At 36.6% G+C, this 21,251-nt stretch overlaps 1 protein-coding gene across 1 annotated transcript in view; it reads left to right on the forward strand.

The window, feature by feature from the left end:
* The window catches only part of tlcd2 (TLC domain containing 2), a 34,952-nt gene extending 14,301 nt beyond the window's left edge, over positions 1–20,651 (forward strand). Inside the window, exon 4 of the mRNA XM_030151768.1 lies at positions 17,439–20,651. Within this exon, the coding sequence (XP_030007628.1) occupies positions 17,439–17,819 (381 nt within the window). The 3' untranslated portion in view covers positions 17,820–20,651. The remainder of the gene's footprint in view (positions 1–17,438) is intronic.
* The last annotated feature ends 600 nt before the right edge of the window (positions 20,652–21,251 follow it).

Genomic DNA, 21,251 nt, shown 5'->3' on the forward strand with positions numbered 1-21,251 from the left:
TCCTGCATCCTGTTCATCAGTGTTTCCAATCAGTTCCACTTCGTGCTTTAGATACGTCTTCCTCTAACTGTGCATTAAAAGTATCTAATGAACCATTAAACATTAGCCTGATATGAAAGAACAACAATGTTAATACAAACAAAAGCGGGTTATAAGCCTGGAGTCTCATTTGTTTTGGAGGTTCCATTGTCTCCAAGCTGCCCTGTTTATACAAACACATCCGAAGCCCTGCTGGTGTTTATTTCCTGATGGATGTACATCCTCAACTGAATTAATCCTATATGGTTGAAGCAAAAACTTTAAGAGAATTAATAGAGTTTATAATATAGGCGTAGAGATTACACGTTTTATTTTCATCGAACGGCTGGGGCGCTGTCACAGCCCATTTAGCATGTTTGGAATGTTTTTATTTTTGCTAACCAGCCCACATATGTATTTCCATCAAACCACAGTATGTGGGTTCTGCCACACCTCCTTTTGACCGACACTTTGGTTTGACTGACAAACCACAAGGAACAAGGGCCAGCGCTCTCCACTGGTGGGTCACGACCCAAAAGTCATAGAGTGGTTCGGAATGGGTTACAGAGTATGTGGTCCCACAAAAAAAAAAAAAAAAAAAAAAAAAAAAAAAGGAAGGAAGGAAGGAAAAGTGTAGCGATGTGATGTTGGCCATGTATTTGTTGCCATGGTAACAACAGCATTTGATTGACACATTACAAGGATGGAAAAGTTGATTTCCATACATTGATTTAAAAAGAGACTGAAGCCCTCTGAGGAATTGAAACCATGAAAATTAAATCATTATTTAGAAACAGCCTCCACAAATGTTAAGTGAAAACGTTTTATAGGTCTTAATATTTGTTTTGTGTGTAAAGTTAGTTATGCAGTTTTTAGATTAATTTTACTCATATTCGTGAATCAGCAGCACATGTTCAATCAGTTTAATATATACTTTTAATTTGCTCTGAAAGTAGCAGTGAAATATGTCTATATTTTGTTGTGCATACTATAATACATTTGTTTGATTGGATTCCATAAAAGTAGGTTGTGATTTCATGAATAGGGGAAAATGTAGGTCCCAAAATGAGACCAGTTAGGAACCACTAAACTAGAGTATGTTTTATTTCTACTACTACACAACTGTAAGCTAGGTTTTTCTGCTTTCTTTTTAGCTTTTATTAGAGGTTCCAGTTAGCTGCATGAAAAGATATTGGATCATATCATGACAGATCACATACTGAACTAAAATGACAGCACAGACAGACACATATTGTAATGCAGAGAAGATGGAAAGGAGAGCAGGAGCTTTTAGGAATGTGTGTGTACTTGAGGTTTTTGGCGGGTAAAGCTTGTGGTGTGTGTGTGTGTGTGTGTGTGTGTGTGTGTGTGTGTGTGTGTGTGTGTGTGTGTGTGTGTGTGTGTGTGTGTGTTGGTTTCAACAGTCGTGTCTCTTTGGCGGGGAACCCCACGGGTCCCCCCATTCTGTGAGTGTAACCAAACAGGAGGACAGACATCTGGTCTCCACATGAACCTCAGGCTCCCAAAAGAGGGACACACACACACACACACACACACACACACAAACCTCCAGCTTCCTGAGAGGAGCCCTCCAAATGCATTCACTCTCTCCCTCTGAACATTTCTGAGCTGCAGCCCTACTCCATATATCACACACGCTGCCTTGTTCTCCACCCCCATATCCTTGTATCGCCTCCAAACATCTCCTCCAGCCCCCCCCTTTGCCCTCCTACGCTCTGCAGCTCGTACCACCCCCTCACATGGCTACAAACCAATGAGAGCCCCTCTGCTCTCGTAGTACTATATCTTGTTTTTGTGTTTCTTTTGTCTCTCGTGGTCTGGAGTGTTGGGACACTGAGGAATTTCCTTGTTGGCTGGTTCGTAAACATCCAGACGGCACAGATACTTGCATGCACCGAGTTGTCTCTTTATTAGTGACAGAAATGCTGCTGTGAGGCTAAATCCAGCACGTGAGCTGTCATTGTAATCTGAATCTGATGGAGAAATATACACAGCTCTGGAAAAAATCAACGCCAAATTTCCAGACCAGAACCCCACTGGAAGATGGAAACTGGGTGATCAAAAGCTGTCAGAGTCAAACTGTATTCTACTCTGAAAACACAGCATTTTCCATCCAGTTTCTGAGAATAAATGCCCTGAATTAGAGCTTTTTTTTCTTATTTTTATTTATTTCTCATTTTCATCAGTATAATACAATACAACCTACTCAGGTTGAGAGGCAAGAAAAGAAACAAAAGAACAGAAAACAACAAATGAAAAGAACAGCCTGTGTTTGTGTCAGAATGTGTTTAGGCCCTTTAATAGACACATTTTTTCCTGAATGTCAGACATTTTTCCCAGTTTTTTATAAAGACGTTTTCTTTCAACCTCAGTTCATATGTAAGATGTTCCATGACAAGTATACATCTATGAGTGGAAGCCATTGTTTGTAAGACGGAGCATCAGTGAATTAGAGAATTTTATATTAAAATTTGGGAGAAATACTGTCATTAGTTTCTATAATAAAAAAGAAGTTAATTGTACTCAAACATACCTATACATTGAACAAACTGTAGTCTTTCTAATTCTTTCCAGAACTGTATGTTCATCATCTGTCTATATATATATATATATATATATATATATATATATATATATATATATATATATATATATATATACATATATATCAGTGGAAATGTGCTTTGTTGTAACTGATCTGAATTTGTTCTAAACTAAATGCATTTGTGGATGTAAAAGCAATGAACGGGGGGGGGGGGGCTGTAAAGTTCATAGCCTGACTAAGAAGGAATTATTCCACAGCAATGAAACTTGGCATACATTAAATTCAACCTCTCCTGATACTAATTGCATGGTTTCCTTCCAGATAAACCCACATTGGATAAATAATTTAGGACTTTGAAAAGTAGTACTATAGACATTTGGTGAACCATCCGTGGCACCGTGGTCTTATCAAATGTCTGCATAAAAAGGGGGTTAGCCCTCAAGGACATTCATGCTGACATGGTTGCTATAGGGGATGATGCTCCAGCTTTATCAACTGTGCAAAACTGGGAAGAGGAATTCAAGAGGGGTAGGGAGAATGAGGGAGGGGTGAAAAGCAAGCATTTTCATGAAATGTCTGTAGTATTACTTTTCAAAGTCCTAAAATATTTATCCATTGTGGGTTTATCTGGAAGGAAACCATGCAGTTAGTATCAGGAAAAGTTGAATTTAATGTATGCCAAGTTTCATAGCTGTGCAATAACTCCTTCTTAGTCAAGCTATGAACTTTTCAGCCCCCCCCCCCCCCCCCCCCCCGTACTATTCATACAAAATGCATTTCTTTAGACTCTGAGATGAGCATCTAAGGGGTTTTTTGTTTCTATATAAAAGTGGACTCCAGGAAGAGTAGCTGTGTTCAGGGCATAGCTAAGGGTGATCCTGATAAACAATAAACAAACTACATATCGCTGAGAAGCATCAGTGAAAATGATATACACTGATATACGGCATGAATGATTGTTTATGCCGAGAAAAAGTAAGAAACTTTAGAGCTACAAATTAAGGTTTCCATCATGAAACATCCTCATTTTCAGATGAGGCTTTATGTAGAGATGTTAACTCACAACATATTTATAGTTAATTAGAAAATGGTGATTTTTTTAAGGCAAAGGACAGTAAAAATATGGCTGGGTTAGGGTTAGGTTGCTTTACAGAAACTTGCTGCTTCAAAAAAATCAGCTGAAATTGTGTTTAATACTTGTAGAGAGAAGCAAACAGCAGTTGGGTTCTTTACTCATACACACATGTGGGTTTCGATTAAGATGGAAGACAGAGCGTCTGTAAAAACGAGGTGGCATTTGTTCTTCGTTGGCAGTCAGGAATGCTGTTTGTAGAAGCATCCATCCATCAGCAGGCGAGGGAAACGGAGCAGGTTGTCTTTCTATAAACCCGCCTGTCAGAGCTGACAAACAAGGTGGGGCCGAAGAGAAACACTCAAGTTTGTTCTCTCCGTTTGCCACACCTTAGAGGCCTCAAACCGGAAAATAGAAAAGACAGAACAAACCTGGCTGTGATCCAACAGCTCTGGGAATACCAGAGTCTGTGCGTATGAATCCAAAAGCAGTGTGGGTGTGAGTGAAAGAAAGCATCTGAGGGAACTTTACATAGAACCTGTGTAGTAGAATTAACCGTCTCAGAGTGGTTTTGAGGTCTGGTGTCAGGTGCATCTTATGATTCTTTCTTGCAAAACCAAAGCTTGTGATGGAATAGAAATTGTTACAGTCACTAGGGTGTATTGGTCAAAACAATTATAATGGCTGATGTGAAGAAGTATGTGACTCAGACAGAAATCACATTTACAGATGAGGTGTTGCGTTCAAGTATTATTCACCTTGTATTGAATGACGTTTATTCTGACCATATACCGCTTGTGAAATTCTGGGCTGATACCAATGTTTTTTATGATAATTTCACTGCTGCTGATACTGATTTTGTATTTGTTTATTTAGTTTTGTTATTTACTCCAGCTTTTGTCTGACAGCTTCTTCTGGTGGATCACAATATGATTTTTGTTCTTGAGGTAATTTTGTTTTTTGACCATTCTGTGATACTGGTCAACTTCAGAGCATGACATGGCTCAGGAAGAAGTACAAAAAAAACAAACATATTAATGGTATTGTATTATTTGTCAAAGTTTGCCCCCAAAATATATCACATTTTCATATTTTGTCATCACACACACTAAAATATTGAATCCCATCACACCTTCTTGTTGATTTGACAAATTATCATGATTTAATTGATCACGTTAGTCATTATCGTGATAAACCAGTATGTCTTGAAGTTAAAGACTGATTTTTTTCCTCCTGAGAAAGAGTTGCAGAAACTACACCGTTTCATGAGGTATAAAATGATTATGATCAGAACATGACAAATGTTTCAGATATCTAGAGGTAGAACAATTGTGTTCATAAAGAAAACTTCAATGTTGAGCAAAATTAAGTCCTTCTTAGTAAAATTACAAAGGATTTTGTAAGTTTTAAAATTATGAGATGAAGACAAAATAACAGCATTTATTGCAATGGTTTTTACCTTCATGGTTTTTGTAGCAATTCAATGTGCCCTATTGCTTTGATTAAATAGACGTCCTACAGTAAATAAATTATGCTAAACAGAGGGTACCTCAGACATTATACATTACATATACCCTAGTTGTTTTACATACTTTAATGCGGAACTGTTAACGTATTGTAGCATTAACAGGAACTGAAGCTACTGCACCTATGAACTCTGGGAATATCATCAGATCTCAAGAGGTTTCTGGTGCCCCCTGTTCCAAACATGCATTAACGCACTCTGGAAAAGCCATCATTGGCTTTTATCTCTCGTTGGCCACTCAGAGAAGTGAGGTAATGGCTGAGACACACATTCGGAACATACTCCTCCCTTCACACTCTGGGCCTGAATACCTCAAGTGACCACGATTCACCAAAACACACACATGGACAATCACAACTTCACCCTAAACATTAGGAAAAATACTCACAGCCTCACTAATGAATATCCACACTATGTTAATTGATGGTATTTGCTCTAGATAATCATGTTTGGGCTCATCCAGTGGATTTCTAACCAGATGTCTGTGACAGTGTTGAAGTGGCTACTGTGCTGCTGTCAGCTGATGAGAGTTAACGAAAATCGCATGATAATAGTCATGACCATCCTGCTCTCGTCCTCTAGAGGAGTGTGTGTGTGTGTGTGTGTGTGTGTGTGTGTGTGTGTGTGTGTGTGTGTGTGTCTTGATGAACTTTGAACTCTGTGTCCATGTATCATGTTTCCAGGCTGCACATCCATCCCTCCGGGTGTTAGACCCTCCCACCTGCTCATCACCCCACCGCTGCTCTGCCAATGGCCAGATGTCTATCGCTCTATTGAGTTTCCTATGAGTTTTCTCTCTATCAACTTCACTCTGTCATTTCCTGTTCTTTTATGACCCGTGTTAAGGAAGCGCTGCCAGCCCAGTCAGTTGCTTTTTAGGGAACAGGAAAGAAAATCAATAGGAGTTACTTATGTTGTATAAGGAAAAGGAGACAGCATTACCAGGCAAGACTTCACATTACAGAAATGGCATGGTAATAGTGGGGTAAGAGTTTGACAGTAAAGAGGAAGTAGTAGTAAATAATCTTCAGCTTTGATTTATTACACTGAAAAGTATATGAAAGCATAATAAAGGGTCAAATATAAATAGTAAAGGGTTGGGCATTGAACTAAGATCATATCAAGTATCAAAAAATGTATTGCTTTTTGGGGTTTTTTTACACCAAATTTCTATACCAAAGGTGTCAGTGCAAGCAACATGTACAGCATATATATTAATATTATGTTAAAAAGCAAGTTGTTTTTGTCATGTTATAAAGCTTCTTTGAATATAAAACAATGCAAATGACCTGGGAAAAAAGGAATGGAAATGTAAGTGCTATAAAAAAAAAAAAAAAGAATTACTTACAGAATAGAAAACACCTGTAATACTATGAAAACATCTTATTTCAGCTCATTATTCTGTGGTATGTGTCACTACATTGTCATTTTAATTCAAATGATGCCCTCATGTAACCATTTTATTGTTAGTTGGTTAGTATACTGTTATTTGCCCATAATCCCTGTTTGTTTTTGAGCCCTTATTACCTCATTAAATAAATGTCACAATGATATTATCCAGATACATGTATACCTGTTGCAAATCCCACAGTATTGTTACTGTAATCATATGCTGATGACAATAGCATTACTAAATTTACCCCTTCATTATCAAACAGTTATCATACTATCACCAAGTTGAAGCATACAGTTCAATTTAATCATATACAATTCAGGATTAAATGTAAATCCAAACTTTTGAGTGTTTATATTGTTACTGTTAAAGGGTCATACACTACTTACCTTTTAAAATTACTGTTGTTTCATAATTAATAAACCTTCTGCCATCATTCTTTTGAGTCAGAGTAGCACCTTTTTTATTCCAGTCCAAGCTCTGGTTAAAACCATGCTAACTTTTGTGAAACATGATGAGAGATACTTTTTTCCAAGTGCTGATGGGGGAATATCTGGAGTGCTTGTGGTTACCCTTTAAATCCTTTTAACTTAAGCAGCTGAAAGCTACTGCTGACATTGTTTTGGTGGTTTTCTCAAATTTATTCTTTTCACAAGGTAAAGAGCAGAAGTGGAAAATTCCAGCTCCATAGAGTATAAGTCCTGTCATGTATTGGTTCTACCTGTTCACTTAAAGGAGAGATATTTTGCTTTTTAAAATGGAATTATGCATTTTAGAACATTTCCCTGTGGTCTACATAAACTGTAAATGCTCTGCTTGGGTCTGAATTCTTCATTAATTCAACTCCACAGGTCCATCTTCAACCCTATTTCTGAGTGATGACATGAGACAGGTCGTTTGGAGCGCTGGCCCTTTAAATGCAAATCCAAGTTGTTGACCGTGCTGCTCTGTTCAACCAACAACTGTACATTTTAGATATTTGGCTCAAAGTTTGGACATATTTTCAGTATGGACTACAACCGCTGCTGCTGACAAACAGTTCGCCAGAAGTCTTGACCTTATATGTACAAATGTGGTGACATAACTAGTTACAAATAAGGGTGTGTATTGCCAAGAATCTGGTGATACAATACAAATCACGATGCTAGGATCACGATACGATATATCACAATATATCATGATACTGTTAAAAAGGCCATGTTTTGTTTGTTTCTTTTTTTAATTATTATTTCCTTGAAGAATTCAATTACACCCGAAATCTGCACAAATCCTAAACACATTTTTATTTGATCACAACAGGATCTAACGCTATATCACAAAATGTTCCTGTGTTCAAATTTAAATTCTGTTTTACAGACATTACAGTTTAAGATCCTGTTCAAATGTTCATATTCTATTAGTTCATAACTAACATTATAACATTATTTTAGTTCAATCCCAACAAAGGACTAACATTATTTAATAAAAGAGTGTTAAATTAAATAATAATAAATAAAATATAAACAAAAAAGAAAAACAAAAATGAATGTCCACAAAATCTACATTTGAATAAACACCTAAATATCTTGATACAGTACTTTTTAATATTGATACAGTATTGTAAAATGAAATATTGTGATATATTGCAGAACAGATATTTTCTTACACCCCTAGTTACAAAACATAATAAATTAAGCAGGAATTTAATTGAGTTGTAGAAATCCACTCAAGTTTTGCTGGAATGAATATAATGATAGCTTTGCAGCACCTGGAGGGTTCAAATTCAAACTTTTTGAACTATTAGGGTCCTCAAATACACAAATAAATGTACCACAGACTAATAAAAATGAGTTTAGCTAAATATGACCCCTTTAACACAGAGGATTCCACTAATTATCCCATCTACCGGGATGAGGAGTTGTGCTCATCAAAATGTGCTGGTTCAGTGAGTGGTTGGAACAAATACACGGCAGGACTTTTACTCTATGGAGCTGGGATTTTCCACCTCTGGTAAAGAGTAATTTGACATCTAATTGGAGCTAAATGTGTGTCATGTTTGTGTCGGTTATAGAAAAGATCAGGTGCGAGGCTGAACTCTCCCCTCAGCTGTTTAGGGCTTGTCTGCCAACACCACATAACCTTTGACCCTACTGCTAGACTTCAGAGAGGCAGAAGGATTTTTTATGGCATCAGCCTTGTTCATGTATGCATGTTATGTATGTAGTATGACATGTCGGCATTATACACATTTATGCACAGTGTCATCTGCATATTCCTGCACCAGCATTAATGTGCTTGTCTGAAAACTACAACAGACATAAAGGGAATTCTCAAAAGGATAATAAATGAAGCTAATGAGTTATCAGCTGGAGGCAAGGAAACTAGGGAAATCTTCATGTTCTTTTGTGTCTGTTCTTACTGTTGTCACAGTCTGGATCTGAGTGTGTGATGGAGACGCAAGCGATCAAAGTATGAGCCACTCAAACAATCATTATTTACAAAAGGATGTGAGATGAGACCTTCTATTGTAACAGACCTGTATGTTAGTGGTGTGTGTTTTATGCAGCGAAGGTGTCAGAGATGTGGCAACTACAAAAGAGTAAGACGATATGTGTAAATCTGTGGCCTTTATCCCTCTGCTATTAAAGTATGTGACAAAACTAGTCCTGGCCTGTGTTGAGTGACATATTGTTGTACATGTGTTTCAGCATGTTAACCCTTGAGTTTCATCTGCACAGGCGCACATAAATGGCTCAAACTTATGCGTAGGTGGTCATTAATGGTAAATGTAGGTCTGAGTGGAGGGGGTTGAAAGCAAGAGAGGAAGAAAAATACAAGTTAAAGAAACAACACTACTGTCATGATCACAGGTCTTTTTTTCCTTTGCGTCCAGATGGAAAATAATGCCTTTGGGTGTTTTTACAGGAAACTTTACCAACAATATGGAAGCAATAATCACATCTGGAACTCACAGGAGCCAAACATAAAGCAACAAGTGACAGAGGAAAGTCTTTATGATTAAGAATTACTTTTGGCTATCATGCAAATATAACACAGAACCATTTTGGCTCCTTGTTCTTATCTGTCTTTGCAGTCTTAATACTAAACTTATGCTTTATCTGGCCCTTATTTTTCCATCAGCTTAACTCTCTAAGTACAGATCACGTGGTTCTCTTTAAATGCATCTTTATCAATACTTGCCATCTTAGCACAGACATCCTTATCAGATTACTATGATATTAACCATCTCTTCACTTATACGAAATATTAGTATATAAACGATCCCAATCTGTATTCATCAGGTCTTTACCATCATAATGCCACCGTTTAATGTATGCAGTGTTTCCCCCCATAGGTGGGGAGAGGAGAAGGTCCCTCACCAGGGTGCAAAGAACACCTAATTAAGTCCACAGAGAGACAATGCAGGAAACAAACACCTACATGACCTTGTTTTTCAGCCCCTTGCCTGGAATTCATACAGGTGGTTCTAACATTAGGTTTAAGGTGTGCAGGACAGAGGTTTTAATGACTTAACAAAAACAAATGCACTCATCTTATAATCAATAACAAGAAATTGTGTGATGTACTGTGTTCATAGTGTAATCTTTTTGGCCTACCAGCAGTATCCAGTGTCCTATTTCCCAACTTTTCACCTCGAAGGAAAAATAATGTGATTATGTATTAAGATTAGATTGGATGTGTTGATGTGGCAGAGCTGAATCTGTATTAATATCCTCTTGTTGGCTTCCATGTGTGATGTAATGTGATTTGTCTGTCACTAGTTAAACTGTCGTAACTGCTGAATGTCAAAGCCCAGTTTCAGCAGAGTCAGAGTGGACGATCCAGCCAACGCTGAGTCATTTTAATTGTCTGATAGAGCCAGAGCTGGGGGGCGATGGGTGGTCTGGGGGGGATTACTCTGATGCTAGTCGGTTCTGACAGTGGTAAAGGATGTTGGAGCAGGTCACCACCTTTCATGGATGATTAACAGAGGCCTGAGCAATGTTTGCAAACAAAACAGCCAGGATAAGTTTGGGCAGATGCTGATATCTGGTCTGAGATGAGGTCAGTGTCACCTCACGCTGTGGTTGATGGTGACCTCTAAACACAAAGCCTGTTTTATGGCTGCAGGCAAAAGTGGCCTCATATTTCCTCATATTTCACTCAGATCTGTTTTTTTTTTATAACAGTTGAACAGCACAAACATGGAATCTGGTGTTTTCATTCGTGATTCAGGTCAGATCTATGTATTTCATTTTACTTTTATTTATAGCTCCCAGGTCAGTTGGCCGTGAGCTGTTATGAGGGTGCTGTGTCACTCGTCATCTCCATTAGCAATTTCTTCAAACATCTTCTCCGATGAAACTACTGGTCAACTTCATTTCAAATTTTATCTGTAGCCTCCTTGGGACAATGTCTACAAAGTGTGTTCACACTTTTGAGAAATTTAGATTTTGGAATTTTTGAGCAATTTTTCAAGTAGTACAAATTGCCTTTACTTATAATGGTCCATATTTTGATGGCTTATAACATGGAAATTGTTACAGACATCAATATAGTTACTATTGAGCACAAATAGGAAGTTATACGTATAAGAACTTTCTTTTTTTCTTCTTCTTCTTCTTTTTTTCCAAATATTTTTATTGAAGAAAAATAGGACACTTCCAATCACAGAATTACAATTTACCTTCCTTTTTGGTAAGTATAAACATATAAGCATATATACACACATTTACACACACATACACATATATACTAAACAAATGAAAGAGCACTAATTAGAGTGTAGCAAAAACAACAAAAACATTAAATTAAATGTATGATGAAATAAACAAATTACATCCTCCCACCCTGAATCCCACCAAATTAATGGTTACTTATGTATTATAAAGTACGACAACAGGCACACATTCAATTGGGCAAAGCCTCTAAGTTTGTAAAATAAGAAATAAAGGGTTGCAATTTGTGGAAAAACTTGTCAGTACACCCTCTCAACATGTATTTAATTGTTTAGAGTTTTAGAAAAGACATGGACTTTCTTTTAATTAGTTGAGTTACCCCCCCCCCCCAGTGAAAGTACCACCCACTTCTATTGGGAGATTGATCTCCTGCATCAAGACCACAGGACGCTAACATAGCAGCAGAACTTGACAACCTAGCAAATTCAACTTGTTATTGATTCTTGATAGAACATGCCAGTGAGATACAGGGTCATTGGTCCTATTTTTTGCAATGCGACCTACCATTGCACATCAGCTTATTTATAATAGAAACTATAAACACTGACTTGAGTGGCTTCTGTGTTTACTCCAGCATGGCATCGTGCTGCTTGGGATATTTTTGTTTTTTTGTGCATGCAGGTCAGTTTAGGACCAGATCAGTTCACACTAGAATATGATGCATTTGTTTATTTGAAAGGGTCTCCATTAGCTCCACATTGGATATATTATAAACAAGATATGACACATTCATAACAACTATAGTAGAATAAAAATGTGCACCAACATTGATACACTTCATTCATATGCAGTCATATTAAATCAGCATGAATATTTTATATTTAAAAAAAAAGTATAGTATAGATTGGGCACTTTTAAAGCTGTCAAACAAATAGATCTGAGTAATAATCTGAACTGAATGTAAACATATCCAAATAGAGTTGATGTTATGGCCTGTCACTTATACATTTATTGCCGTAACCTTGAAAAGGTAAAACATTACTGCAATAATTATGTTTGTGGTACTTTGACACACGTTATGTATGGTTATTGTGGCCTTGAGATGCATTTGCTATCAGTGTTTATACCATGACTTGTGAACAAGAGCTGCCATTGGCTGTTGTAATGTAGTAAAACTCATGACTTTTGACCAAAGTACACGTGTCCCCATTACAAAACTTCAATAAATGTAACTGTTTTGTTTTCCTTCAGCTTCTTCCACAAAAGTCAATTATCAGTACGTTGGAATCTTTTAATGACTTATCCTCCTGACATCCCACATGCTCTATTAAATATATTTAGTTGTATTTAGTCATGACTTTTAGTGTTTCTGAATGGAAGAAAAACACACACTGATGTAACACATAGACTGTTGGTTGAGTTGTGTCTAATGCTGCTGCCGTTGTTTTTGAGCACATGTGAAGAGTTTACACCTTTACATTTCTAACAGCATGATCTTAAATATACAACATTTCAAAATGTTGCATCATTCATCTCTGAATATATTTAATTATCATCTACTTTGTGTTGAATAATTTTGTTTTCAGACACATTCCTGTTTTTATTCCTTTTTATACACGTCAGAAATCACCTTTGACCTGGTACAATGATTACATAGGAGTCCCAGTTACACTTTATCTATCAGGAATAAATCACATTGTCACATTCACAGATGAGAACAAGTAAAAATATTTCATTCAAACTTTATTGGCAGTGGTGTATTTCCAGTGTGTCTGGAGCTTATGGTTGTGTAAAGGCTTTCTCTTACATTCTCTGTCACCTTTCACCTCCTCAGATCCGAGCTGCAGATGGATGTGATAGAAGCTATATGTGGGTATAAACACAGGTTAATCAGGGTGTGCTCTTGTTTTTGTGTGATCAAGGGGACTGATAGAGGTCCAGAGACTTTTAGGTTCTTCTCTTTAGGTCTCAAACAATAGTAGGTGTTTTTACTACATACACTCTGCCTCCTATGTTGTGTCATTGTGTGTTATTATGTAGGTATAATGGCTTTTAGCTGCTGAACTGATAACAGGGTGTCACTGATGCTCCTTGTTTTTGTGGTGGTTATTTTGGATCACCTCTCACACACCTGTAGACTAACTGGTGTTACAGTATTACTACATAAATACATTCTGTATTTCATCAGCCATTATGAACTGAACTGTTGAAGAGTTTGGTTTGATTTCTAGGTGTATAAATGAGAGGCATTTAGAAAAGATATACATTTTCACTCAAAATGTATAATGAATCGAACTTATATGAATGAATGAACTTAAAGTGAGATAATTTTCACATCGTTTTTGCCAATGCACTTGACTCAGAAATAAAACATTACTATCAAATTGAACAAGTTGGACACATATATTCCAGAGCATTATATATATATATATATATATATATATATATATATATATATATATATATATATATATATATATATATATGACCTTCTATTAATTACATCAGTTAAGCTTAGGTTTTTAACAGCATATACTAAAAACTATACTTCATGTAATTTGCTGTGACAGTGTTCACTGTGGGTCTTCTTAATAATATTGCTGATACCTTACAAAGGCAGCTAGCAGTTAAATATTAATATTCAGCTCACCTTTTCTAGTTATGAACACATATTCATGGGCATAAAATCAGCACTGGCCAATATTTTGGAATCACGGAAAAGACACGTGCTAGTTAACCCCACTAGTATTTCACTGTTTAGAATAATATAGCTAAAGGTCACTATAGGGTAACCCTGACTTCCATCATTTGAGGAACAACAGTGAGGTTGTCAACAGGTTTATGGGTAGATGTATCCAACTGTAATATCAGTTTCAGTCCTGTCACAATATCACCATTAATTATTGTAGGAATAGTAAACGGCAGCAGGTTAGAGAAGTAAAGCAGCCCAGCTAATCCGATTTAAAGTTTGTCAAAGTTCATCATAAAAATGTAAGAAGACAAAATTAATGTGAAAGACATAACAAGATGAAAATGATATAAAACACCTAATAAGATGGAGAAAAAAAGATGACTACATGTATTTAAGTCATCATTGTAATGATGAAACAGGCCATAAAATGATGATGTTATATGAAGTCATGATGGGGGAAAAAAAAAAACTTACAAGATGTAACATTAAGTACAGATTTAAAAAATGTAGCAGTATGGAAATGACAAAACCAATAGAAAAGACATTGCAAGCTAAAAATGACATTCAATGTAAAAATATAGCAGCAATATAACCATAGGTGTATATTCATCTTAACTGGGGTTGGTGATTGTGTCCATGCTGAACACTGGGCAGTGAGAGTCCTACATCCTGCTGACTTTCCTCAAATGCAGAGTTACTACATTGTGTCATGTGACTGAGTACATCCTGTGACCTTACACAAACTACAGACGTAAAACACAAGATTCATCAGCTGAATTGTGACTCACATTAGAGGTCACACCACCATGTATCCCATGGCCTGGACTAACAGACTTTAACTAAGACTTTAACTTTTGTTGGACCAGTGGTAGCGATAACATTCAGAGTTCCCATACAATAATGTAATAACACTGCATTGGCAGTTAAAGTCCTGCATGAAAAATCTGAATAAAAGAACAAATTTTATGCCTCTGACTGATGTATCATAAAATGGGACATAAGTTAGTATTGGTGTTATAGCTGCTGAAAATGGAGCTATTTAACCTACAGTATATCCAGTTTTATAGAGACAATCTGTTCTGATACACAACATAGTGTTTGATAGTTTCCCTTTGATTCTCTGTGAGACATTGGAACATTTTAACACCTGTTGAACCTTTGGGAGAAATTCAGAGAGAAAAAAAAATCAATGTGTGTAATGTGAGCCGTCTATAGAATGCTTTTTGTTTGATGTCCAAGGACGAAAGGGTTGGCGATCACTGGTTTAATCTTTAACCTCATTTAAGTAGTAACTAAGAAGTGGTGGAGTAGATATATGAAGTAGAATGAAATGAAAAATTGTACTTAATACAGGACTTGAATGAATCTAAGTTATTTTCTGCTACTGTTTTCATACATTCATAATGTGGCAGTGTAACAACGGTCCTTAACTGCACATATTTTACCTCTGACAGTGAATATGTTAAGTGTAAGTGGGTGAGTTGTGTCAACTCCTGCGGATAGTTGGCTGAACAGTCTGTTTTTGGATAAACACATTTCTGTCATCCTGATTTTAACCCTACACCGTAAGGCTGTTGAACAGCACACAACACCTTTCACAACACCTACCTCTCAAAAGGCATGCATTGATTTGTGATGTCTCGTGCTGTGTTGTTGCTGCCACCTTGTGGGCGTTTGTGCCTGTGATTTCATAAGCATTGTTCAGCAGAAATGACTGATGGAATTGAGGTGCTAGTAAAATACTGTCAAATATTAAACAAAGCATTCATGGGAGTATGTCTTTCACAACATCCTTTGACAAATACAGACATTTCTATTGTAGGAGCATCCTTTTAAAATTATGAGCATGTGAGAGATACACTGATACAAGATAAGATAAAATTAGATAACAATGTTGTTGATCCCTGGTTGGGGAAATACAGATGGTAGCGTAGAAAAAGGGTAACTGTATATACATAGGACTATGAACATGATAAAAACATAATAATACTATATATAGCCTTGGAAAAATTTTTAGACCACCCTTGTTTTCTTACATTTTTTGCTCATTTTAATGCCTGGTACAACTAAAGGTACATTTGTTTGGACCAATGTAATGATAACAACAAAAATAGCTCATAAGAGTTTAATTTCAGAGCTAATATCTAGCCATTTTTCATGTTTTCTTGATAATAACCAAAATCACTTAAGTTCTTACATCAATATCTATGGCATTGTACTACCGAAAACAGGGCTTTTAGGCATTCTATGTTTTCTTTTCTGTCTGTTTTAGTCACATGATACACACAGGAGTTAGTAGTTGATTGCATGACCATTGTTTTTGATGACTTTTGAAGGTCTAATAATTTTTTTTTTTTTTTCCACAAAGTGAGGATAAGAAATAGATAAATGTAAGGGTTATAGAAAACAAAACACTATACAGGTGAAAAAGTGGGCAAAATAGTACAAATCAGTGTTGAAACTGTGAAAAAATGTTATATGTTGTGGGTTTGTCAGTGATAACAAAAGCATATTTATTCTGTCCAGTTGCATAGCTGTCACCTTTTTTATGTTTTGCATTGGCAGTTTTTCCTTGGTCTTAGAAAAGGTGTTTGATATCTCATATAATGTTAAAGTTGTCATGTTTCAAAGGCTGTACTACATCTGTATTGGTGCTGGTATCAGATCATTTTGAAGGGACAAACTAATGCCAGGAGACATATCAGATATTAATAATAACTGTACCACCACAAGCAGCAAATGTATAGCATTGTTCACTTTTGGAAGCACTAAAGAGATGATGTTCATAGTTACACTTTCTTTGTGACTTCCCAAATCCATTCTGCACCAGCTTTGTGATGAGGTCTTCATGTTTTACTGTATATCACACCGTAGGGTTGTCACCATGCACATTCTAAATTTAATAGACTGCAGTGATTTGTGTTAATATTATTGCACTGTAAAAATGGGTTTCTCAAACTTATGATCAGGACTCAAAATGGGGTTCAGTGTAGTTTTTATTGGGTCATAAATTGGCTAAATAAAATATGTGGCAGTATTATGTGACGTTCATTTTCCTAATTAAACCAGTGTGTTTTAAAGTGTTCAAGTGTTCCCTGTAAGAGTTAATACGTTTATAAACAAAGAAAATGTAGAGAAGGGGTGTAAAATGTAAAACATGTGACGAGATAAAAATTTATATAAATGATGTAAACGATGTAGCAAAATGAAAAAAACATAAAAGACATTAGATGAACATGACATAAAAGATGTAACAAGAGACTTTTGGAGACAGTGTTTGAGCAATGGAGGCCAAAAGTCGGAAGAAGAGGAATGGAGTCATTAAAGATGTAGATCTATGACATTTGATGATATATTTCTTTAAGTTCCTGTGGAGACACCAGATTTGTCTTTTGGGTTTCGAGCTTAAAACATTTGGGAACTGCACTTATTAATGAGTTTAATATTGCATTTGAGTCTATTCACATCCATTCTAATGTCTTCTTCCCTGTTCTGTTTTTCTGTCCATCTGTAGGTGATCACCTGTTTCGGCCTGTCTGTGCTGTCCTGTCGTTACGTGGGCTTCGCTGTCGTGGCCCTGTTGGTGGAGATAAACTCGGTGTTCCTCCACCTTCGGCAGATCCTGCGCATGGCCAGCCTCGCCACAGGAACCTTGTACCGCGTCAACAGCATGATCAACCTGGGCACATATGTGGTGTTTCGGATCAACACGCTGGCCTGGATGACCCGCTGGCTGGTGCTCAACAGGGACAAGGTGCCCCTTCTGGCCTACACGCTAGGCAGCGTGGGTATGGCCATCATGACGGCCATGAATATCGTCTTGTTCTACCGGCTGCTCAGGAGCGACTTTCTTAAGAGCAGCACCCGTGAAGCCAAGAAAGAGAAAGAAATGTAGGGAGCAGACAAGGAAAGGACGCAGGAAGGATTGGGCTCATAAACACTTCTGTTACTGTATGTCAGCACCCTGTGGTGGAGATTTGGTACCGTTTTTGCCTGTGTGTGACATGTACACAGCTGGGAAATGGAGCAGTCTTTTTGTTTTTCTAACTCTTCACACAAGGCATCATCACATCAAGTGGCTTCACGCTGAACACAGATCACACAAACTATACACCCCGCATTAGCAGCAACGGCCTCTGTACATGTGTGGTACAGTTATCCTCAAGTGCCATTAGAGTCATAATATGAACAGCATTCAGCCTTGTAAAACAACACCAAACGCCTTATTGTCCCACAGGGTGTTTCAGCTAGATCTGCTCTAAATGTAGCTTACTGTAAGTGAAGGTGCACTCTGTACAAGGAACCAAGTAACACTTCTATATTTCCATGGGGAATGGCAACAATATACAATACTGTGTACAGATTCTAAGAACAGCATTTTATTCAGATATATATTATATATTGCCGTGGGTAATGTAATATATGACAAGTTCATTTAGCACTGGTCAAACAACTGGTTCAACTTGTTGTTTAATAGTAGTACTTCACAATGACAGAATCCATTTTTTTCGCCAAATCTCCTCTACTAAAAACCACCTGCTACCTCAGAAAAATTGTAGCAGATAACACTTAACAGTTTTTCCTCCTTCTAATACAAGCTTTGCCATCAGTGTTTGGTAGGATCTTATTAGCTGGAAAGAAGAGAAAAAGATTGAGTAAAAAAGTGCATTTTCTAATCAGGAGATATAACTCTGTCAATGTTAATCTTCATGTAATCAAAAGTATATATTTGGCTATTAAATTATAAAATAACAATATAAGTCATGCATGAATGATTGAATTCACCAAAGTATACTAGAAAACCTGGAAAATATATTCTTTAAGTGAATTTCTGTTGTTTAACAGGTTTCACTTTCACTATAAATATAAAATGTAACTGGTGCATCATGTACTGTTGACCAAACAGGTTGTTGTTGTGATAGATTATGAAGGAACCAAACTGAAGTAGTTTTAAATGCAGTAGATTCTGGCTCATTTGGCTGATGGATCAGGATCCGCCTGACCTCCCATCAGCCATCACTTCAGCAGACACGGAGGTCACCACACACCTCACACCAGCTGCTGTTTTTGTGAGTACACTTGAATCTTGTAAAATAACAGGAAAACTAAACAAGCTAAATGGCAGTAGTTTGTGCTGCGTTACGGACGGACGATAATGTTTCCGTGGTTTGTATCTTTGCATCGTGGCAGGGGGGTTGTTATTCTTAATCTGACCTGTGGAGGACAGTACACTCCTAAACATCACCTCAGTGACCTCTACAAAGCCAAGACCACCAGAGATGTCTTTTTTTAACATCTGTGCAGATTCATGCCATTCTGCCTTGGATTCTCAGTCAACAGGTCTGAGATCTGTGAATACAGCAAACATTTATACACACAGCTTCTGTAAGGCTGCTTTCATTTTGCATCATGTCAGTACAGTCTTTACTATGGTATAGAAAGCTTTGATGCCATTCATTTTTTGTGCTGTTATTTCGTGTGTTAATTTCTGGGAGGGCTTCAGTTTTGTATATTAGTAATTTATTTGTATTAATTGTGCATTACAGAAAAATGTGCAAAAGTTCAATTAAATTTCCCTGTTGTGAAATGGTTGGTTATAGTGAATTTGATGTAATTGTGTCATGTTGTTGCAGAACGTCGGGTCACTTTGGGTATTAATCTGCTTTTCTGATCAGCCTGAAATGATCCAAGCCCAACAATCCAAACCACTCCAAACATGGGAACATATTTAGACATAATTAGACTCAAATACAATTGAAAAAATAGACTCCATCTGAACACACAGTCCGTTTTAAGCAGCCGATGACGTGAAATCAGACGCTGATGGCTGATAAAACTGTTCGTCTGTGTTAAAATCCAGACATCACTCCTCTAAAGAAGGAAGGCAGTTGTGGCTTGAGTTTTGCATCTGATTCACAGCTGCCTTTCAAAGCGTTAGAGTATTTTTTATTATTAATATTGTAAATGTCGATTTTGTTTAATAATTAGTCTTTTTTTCCAGCAAATTTGAATGGCAGCTTAATTTCGTGGTTGTATTGAAGACGGATGGTGACAAATGAAGTTTTTTCTAACAGTCTTATAGTTGTGAATGTGTCGTACAACGATGCAATGTTATACATGTATAATGCCAGATCGGTCATTTTGATGCTGTGTATTTGTAGATTTTGTCATTACATGGCTTCTGTTGCAAAAATGCAGTTGTCCCAAGGTCATAGGGTGAAGCTATGATATATAATGGACATAACAAAAGCTACTTTACAATGATAATCAACACACACTGGTTTGTTCTTCTTATCATACACAACAAATGTCAAATGAACTTATTTTTTTTAATCGCCGTGATATTTAAGAAATGAGTAAAAGCATTTAGACAAAACTAATCATCTCTTTTCCTTGTTTTTTTCATTGACAGTCTTCTATTCTAAGTCTCCTAGTTTGCTATTTAACATGAAACACATAAAGCAATTAGGACTTTTCACACTGTGCAGCTTGTCATGGACTTATAAAGTCATCATTACAGGAGAAAAAAAAAAGAATAATAAAGCAACTGAGACCAGCTGAGGTCCTGAGAGAAAAAATCCTGCTTCTTCTGAGTATCACAAATGGTTCCAGTGTGACAACAGTTATATTTTCATGCTTTGCCAGAGATTGTTTTGTAATTAAAACTCCAATTTGTATGTTTATATAATGATTTTTGTTTAATGTGAAAATAAAGATCCAAATGGAACTTTGCGTGTTCTTTTATTAACAAACTGCAGATCAAAATGCATGTTCAGTATTTAGATGCATGTCCAGTATTTAGATCTACCACTTTAGATTGAATACAAGAAGTACCGTAGAAACTGTTGCATATAATATATGAACGTCATTGTAATTTGTAGGAGTTCATGTGTGGATTAAAAGTGACAAGACTATAAAAATGTGATAATCTGTGCCTAAAAGATCTTAACCTTTTCATGCATAGAGGTCACTACAGTGGACAGTTATTCTACATCTGTTCTCTTGTATATTCATGGATTTTGTTGTTTTAGTTCCATATCAGCCAACACAGTGGACACTTCTGCATCATCCCATACACTGCAAACCATACCATTACTGTAACTTCGCTGTTCTTGATAAACCTGATCTGCAGTAACATGTTTTAGTGTAAATCGATTGCTAATTGTTATTAGACTATAATTAACTGTTTTTTTAACACAAAGGTTTTTCATACATACATATGTGTATATATATATATATACATATATATATATATATATATATATATATATATATATATATATATATATACAGGGTGGGGAAGCAAAATTTACAGTGAACATTTAGT

This window comes from Sphaeramia orbicularis, chromosome 13 (genome assembly GCF_902148855.1).
Source record: "Sphaeramia orbicularis chromosome 13, fSphaOr1.1, whole genome shotgun sequence".
Classification (NCBI taxonomy): domain Eukaryota; kingdom Metazoa; phylum Chordata; class Actinopteri; order Kurtiformes; family Apogonidae; genus Sphaeramia; species Sphaeramia orbicularis.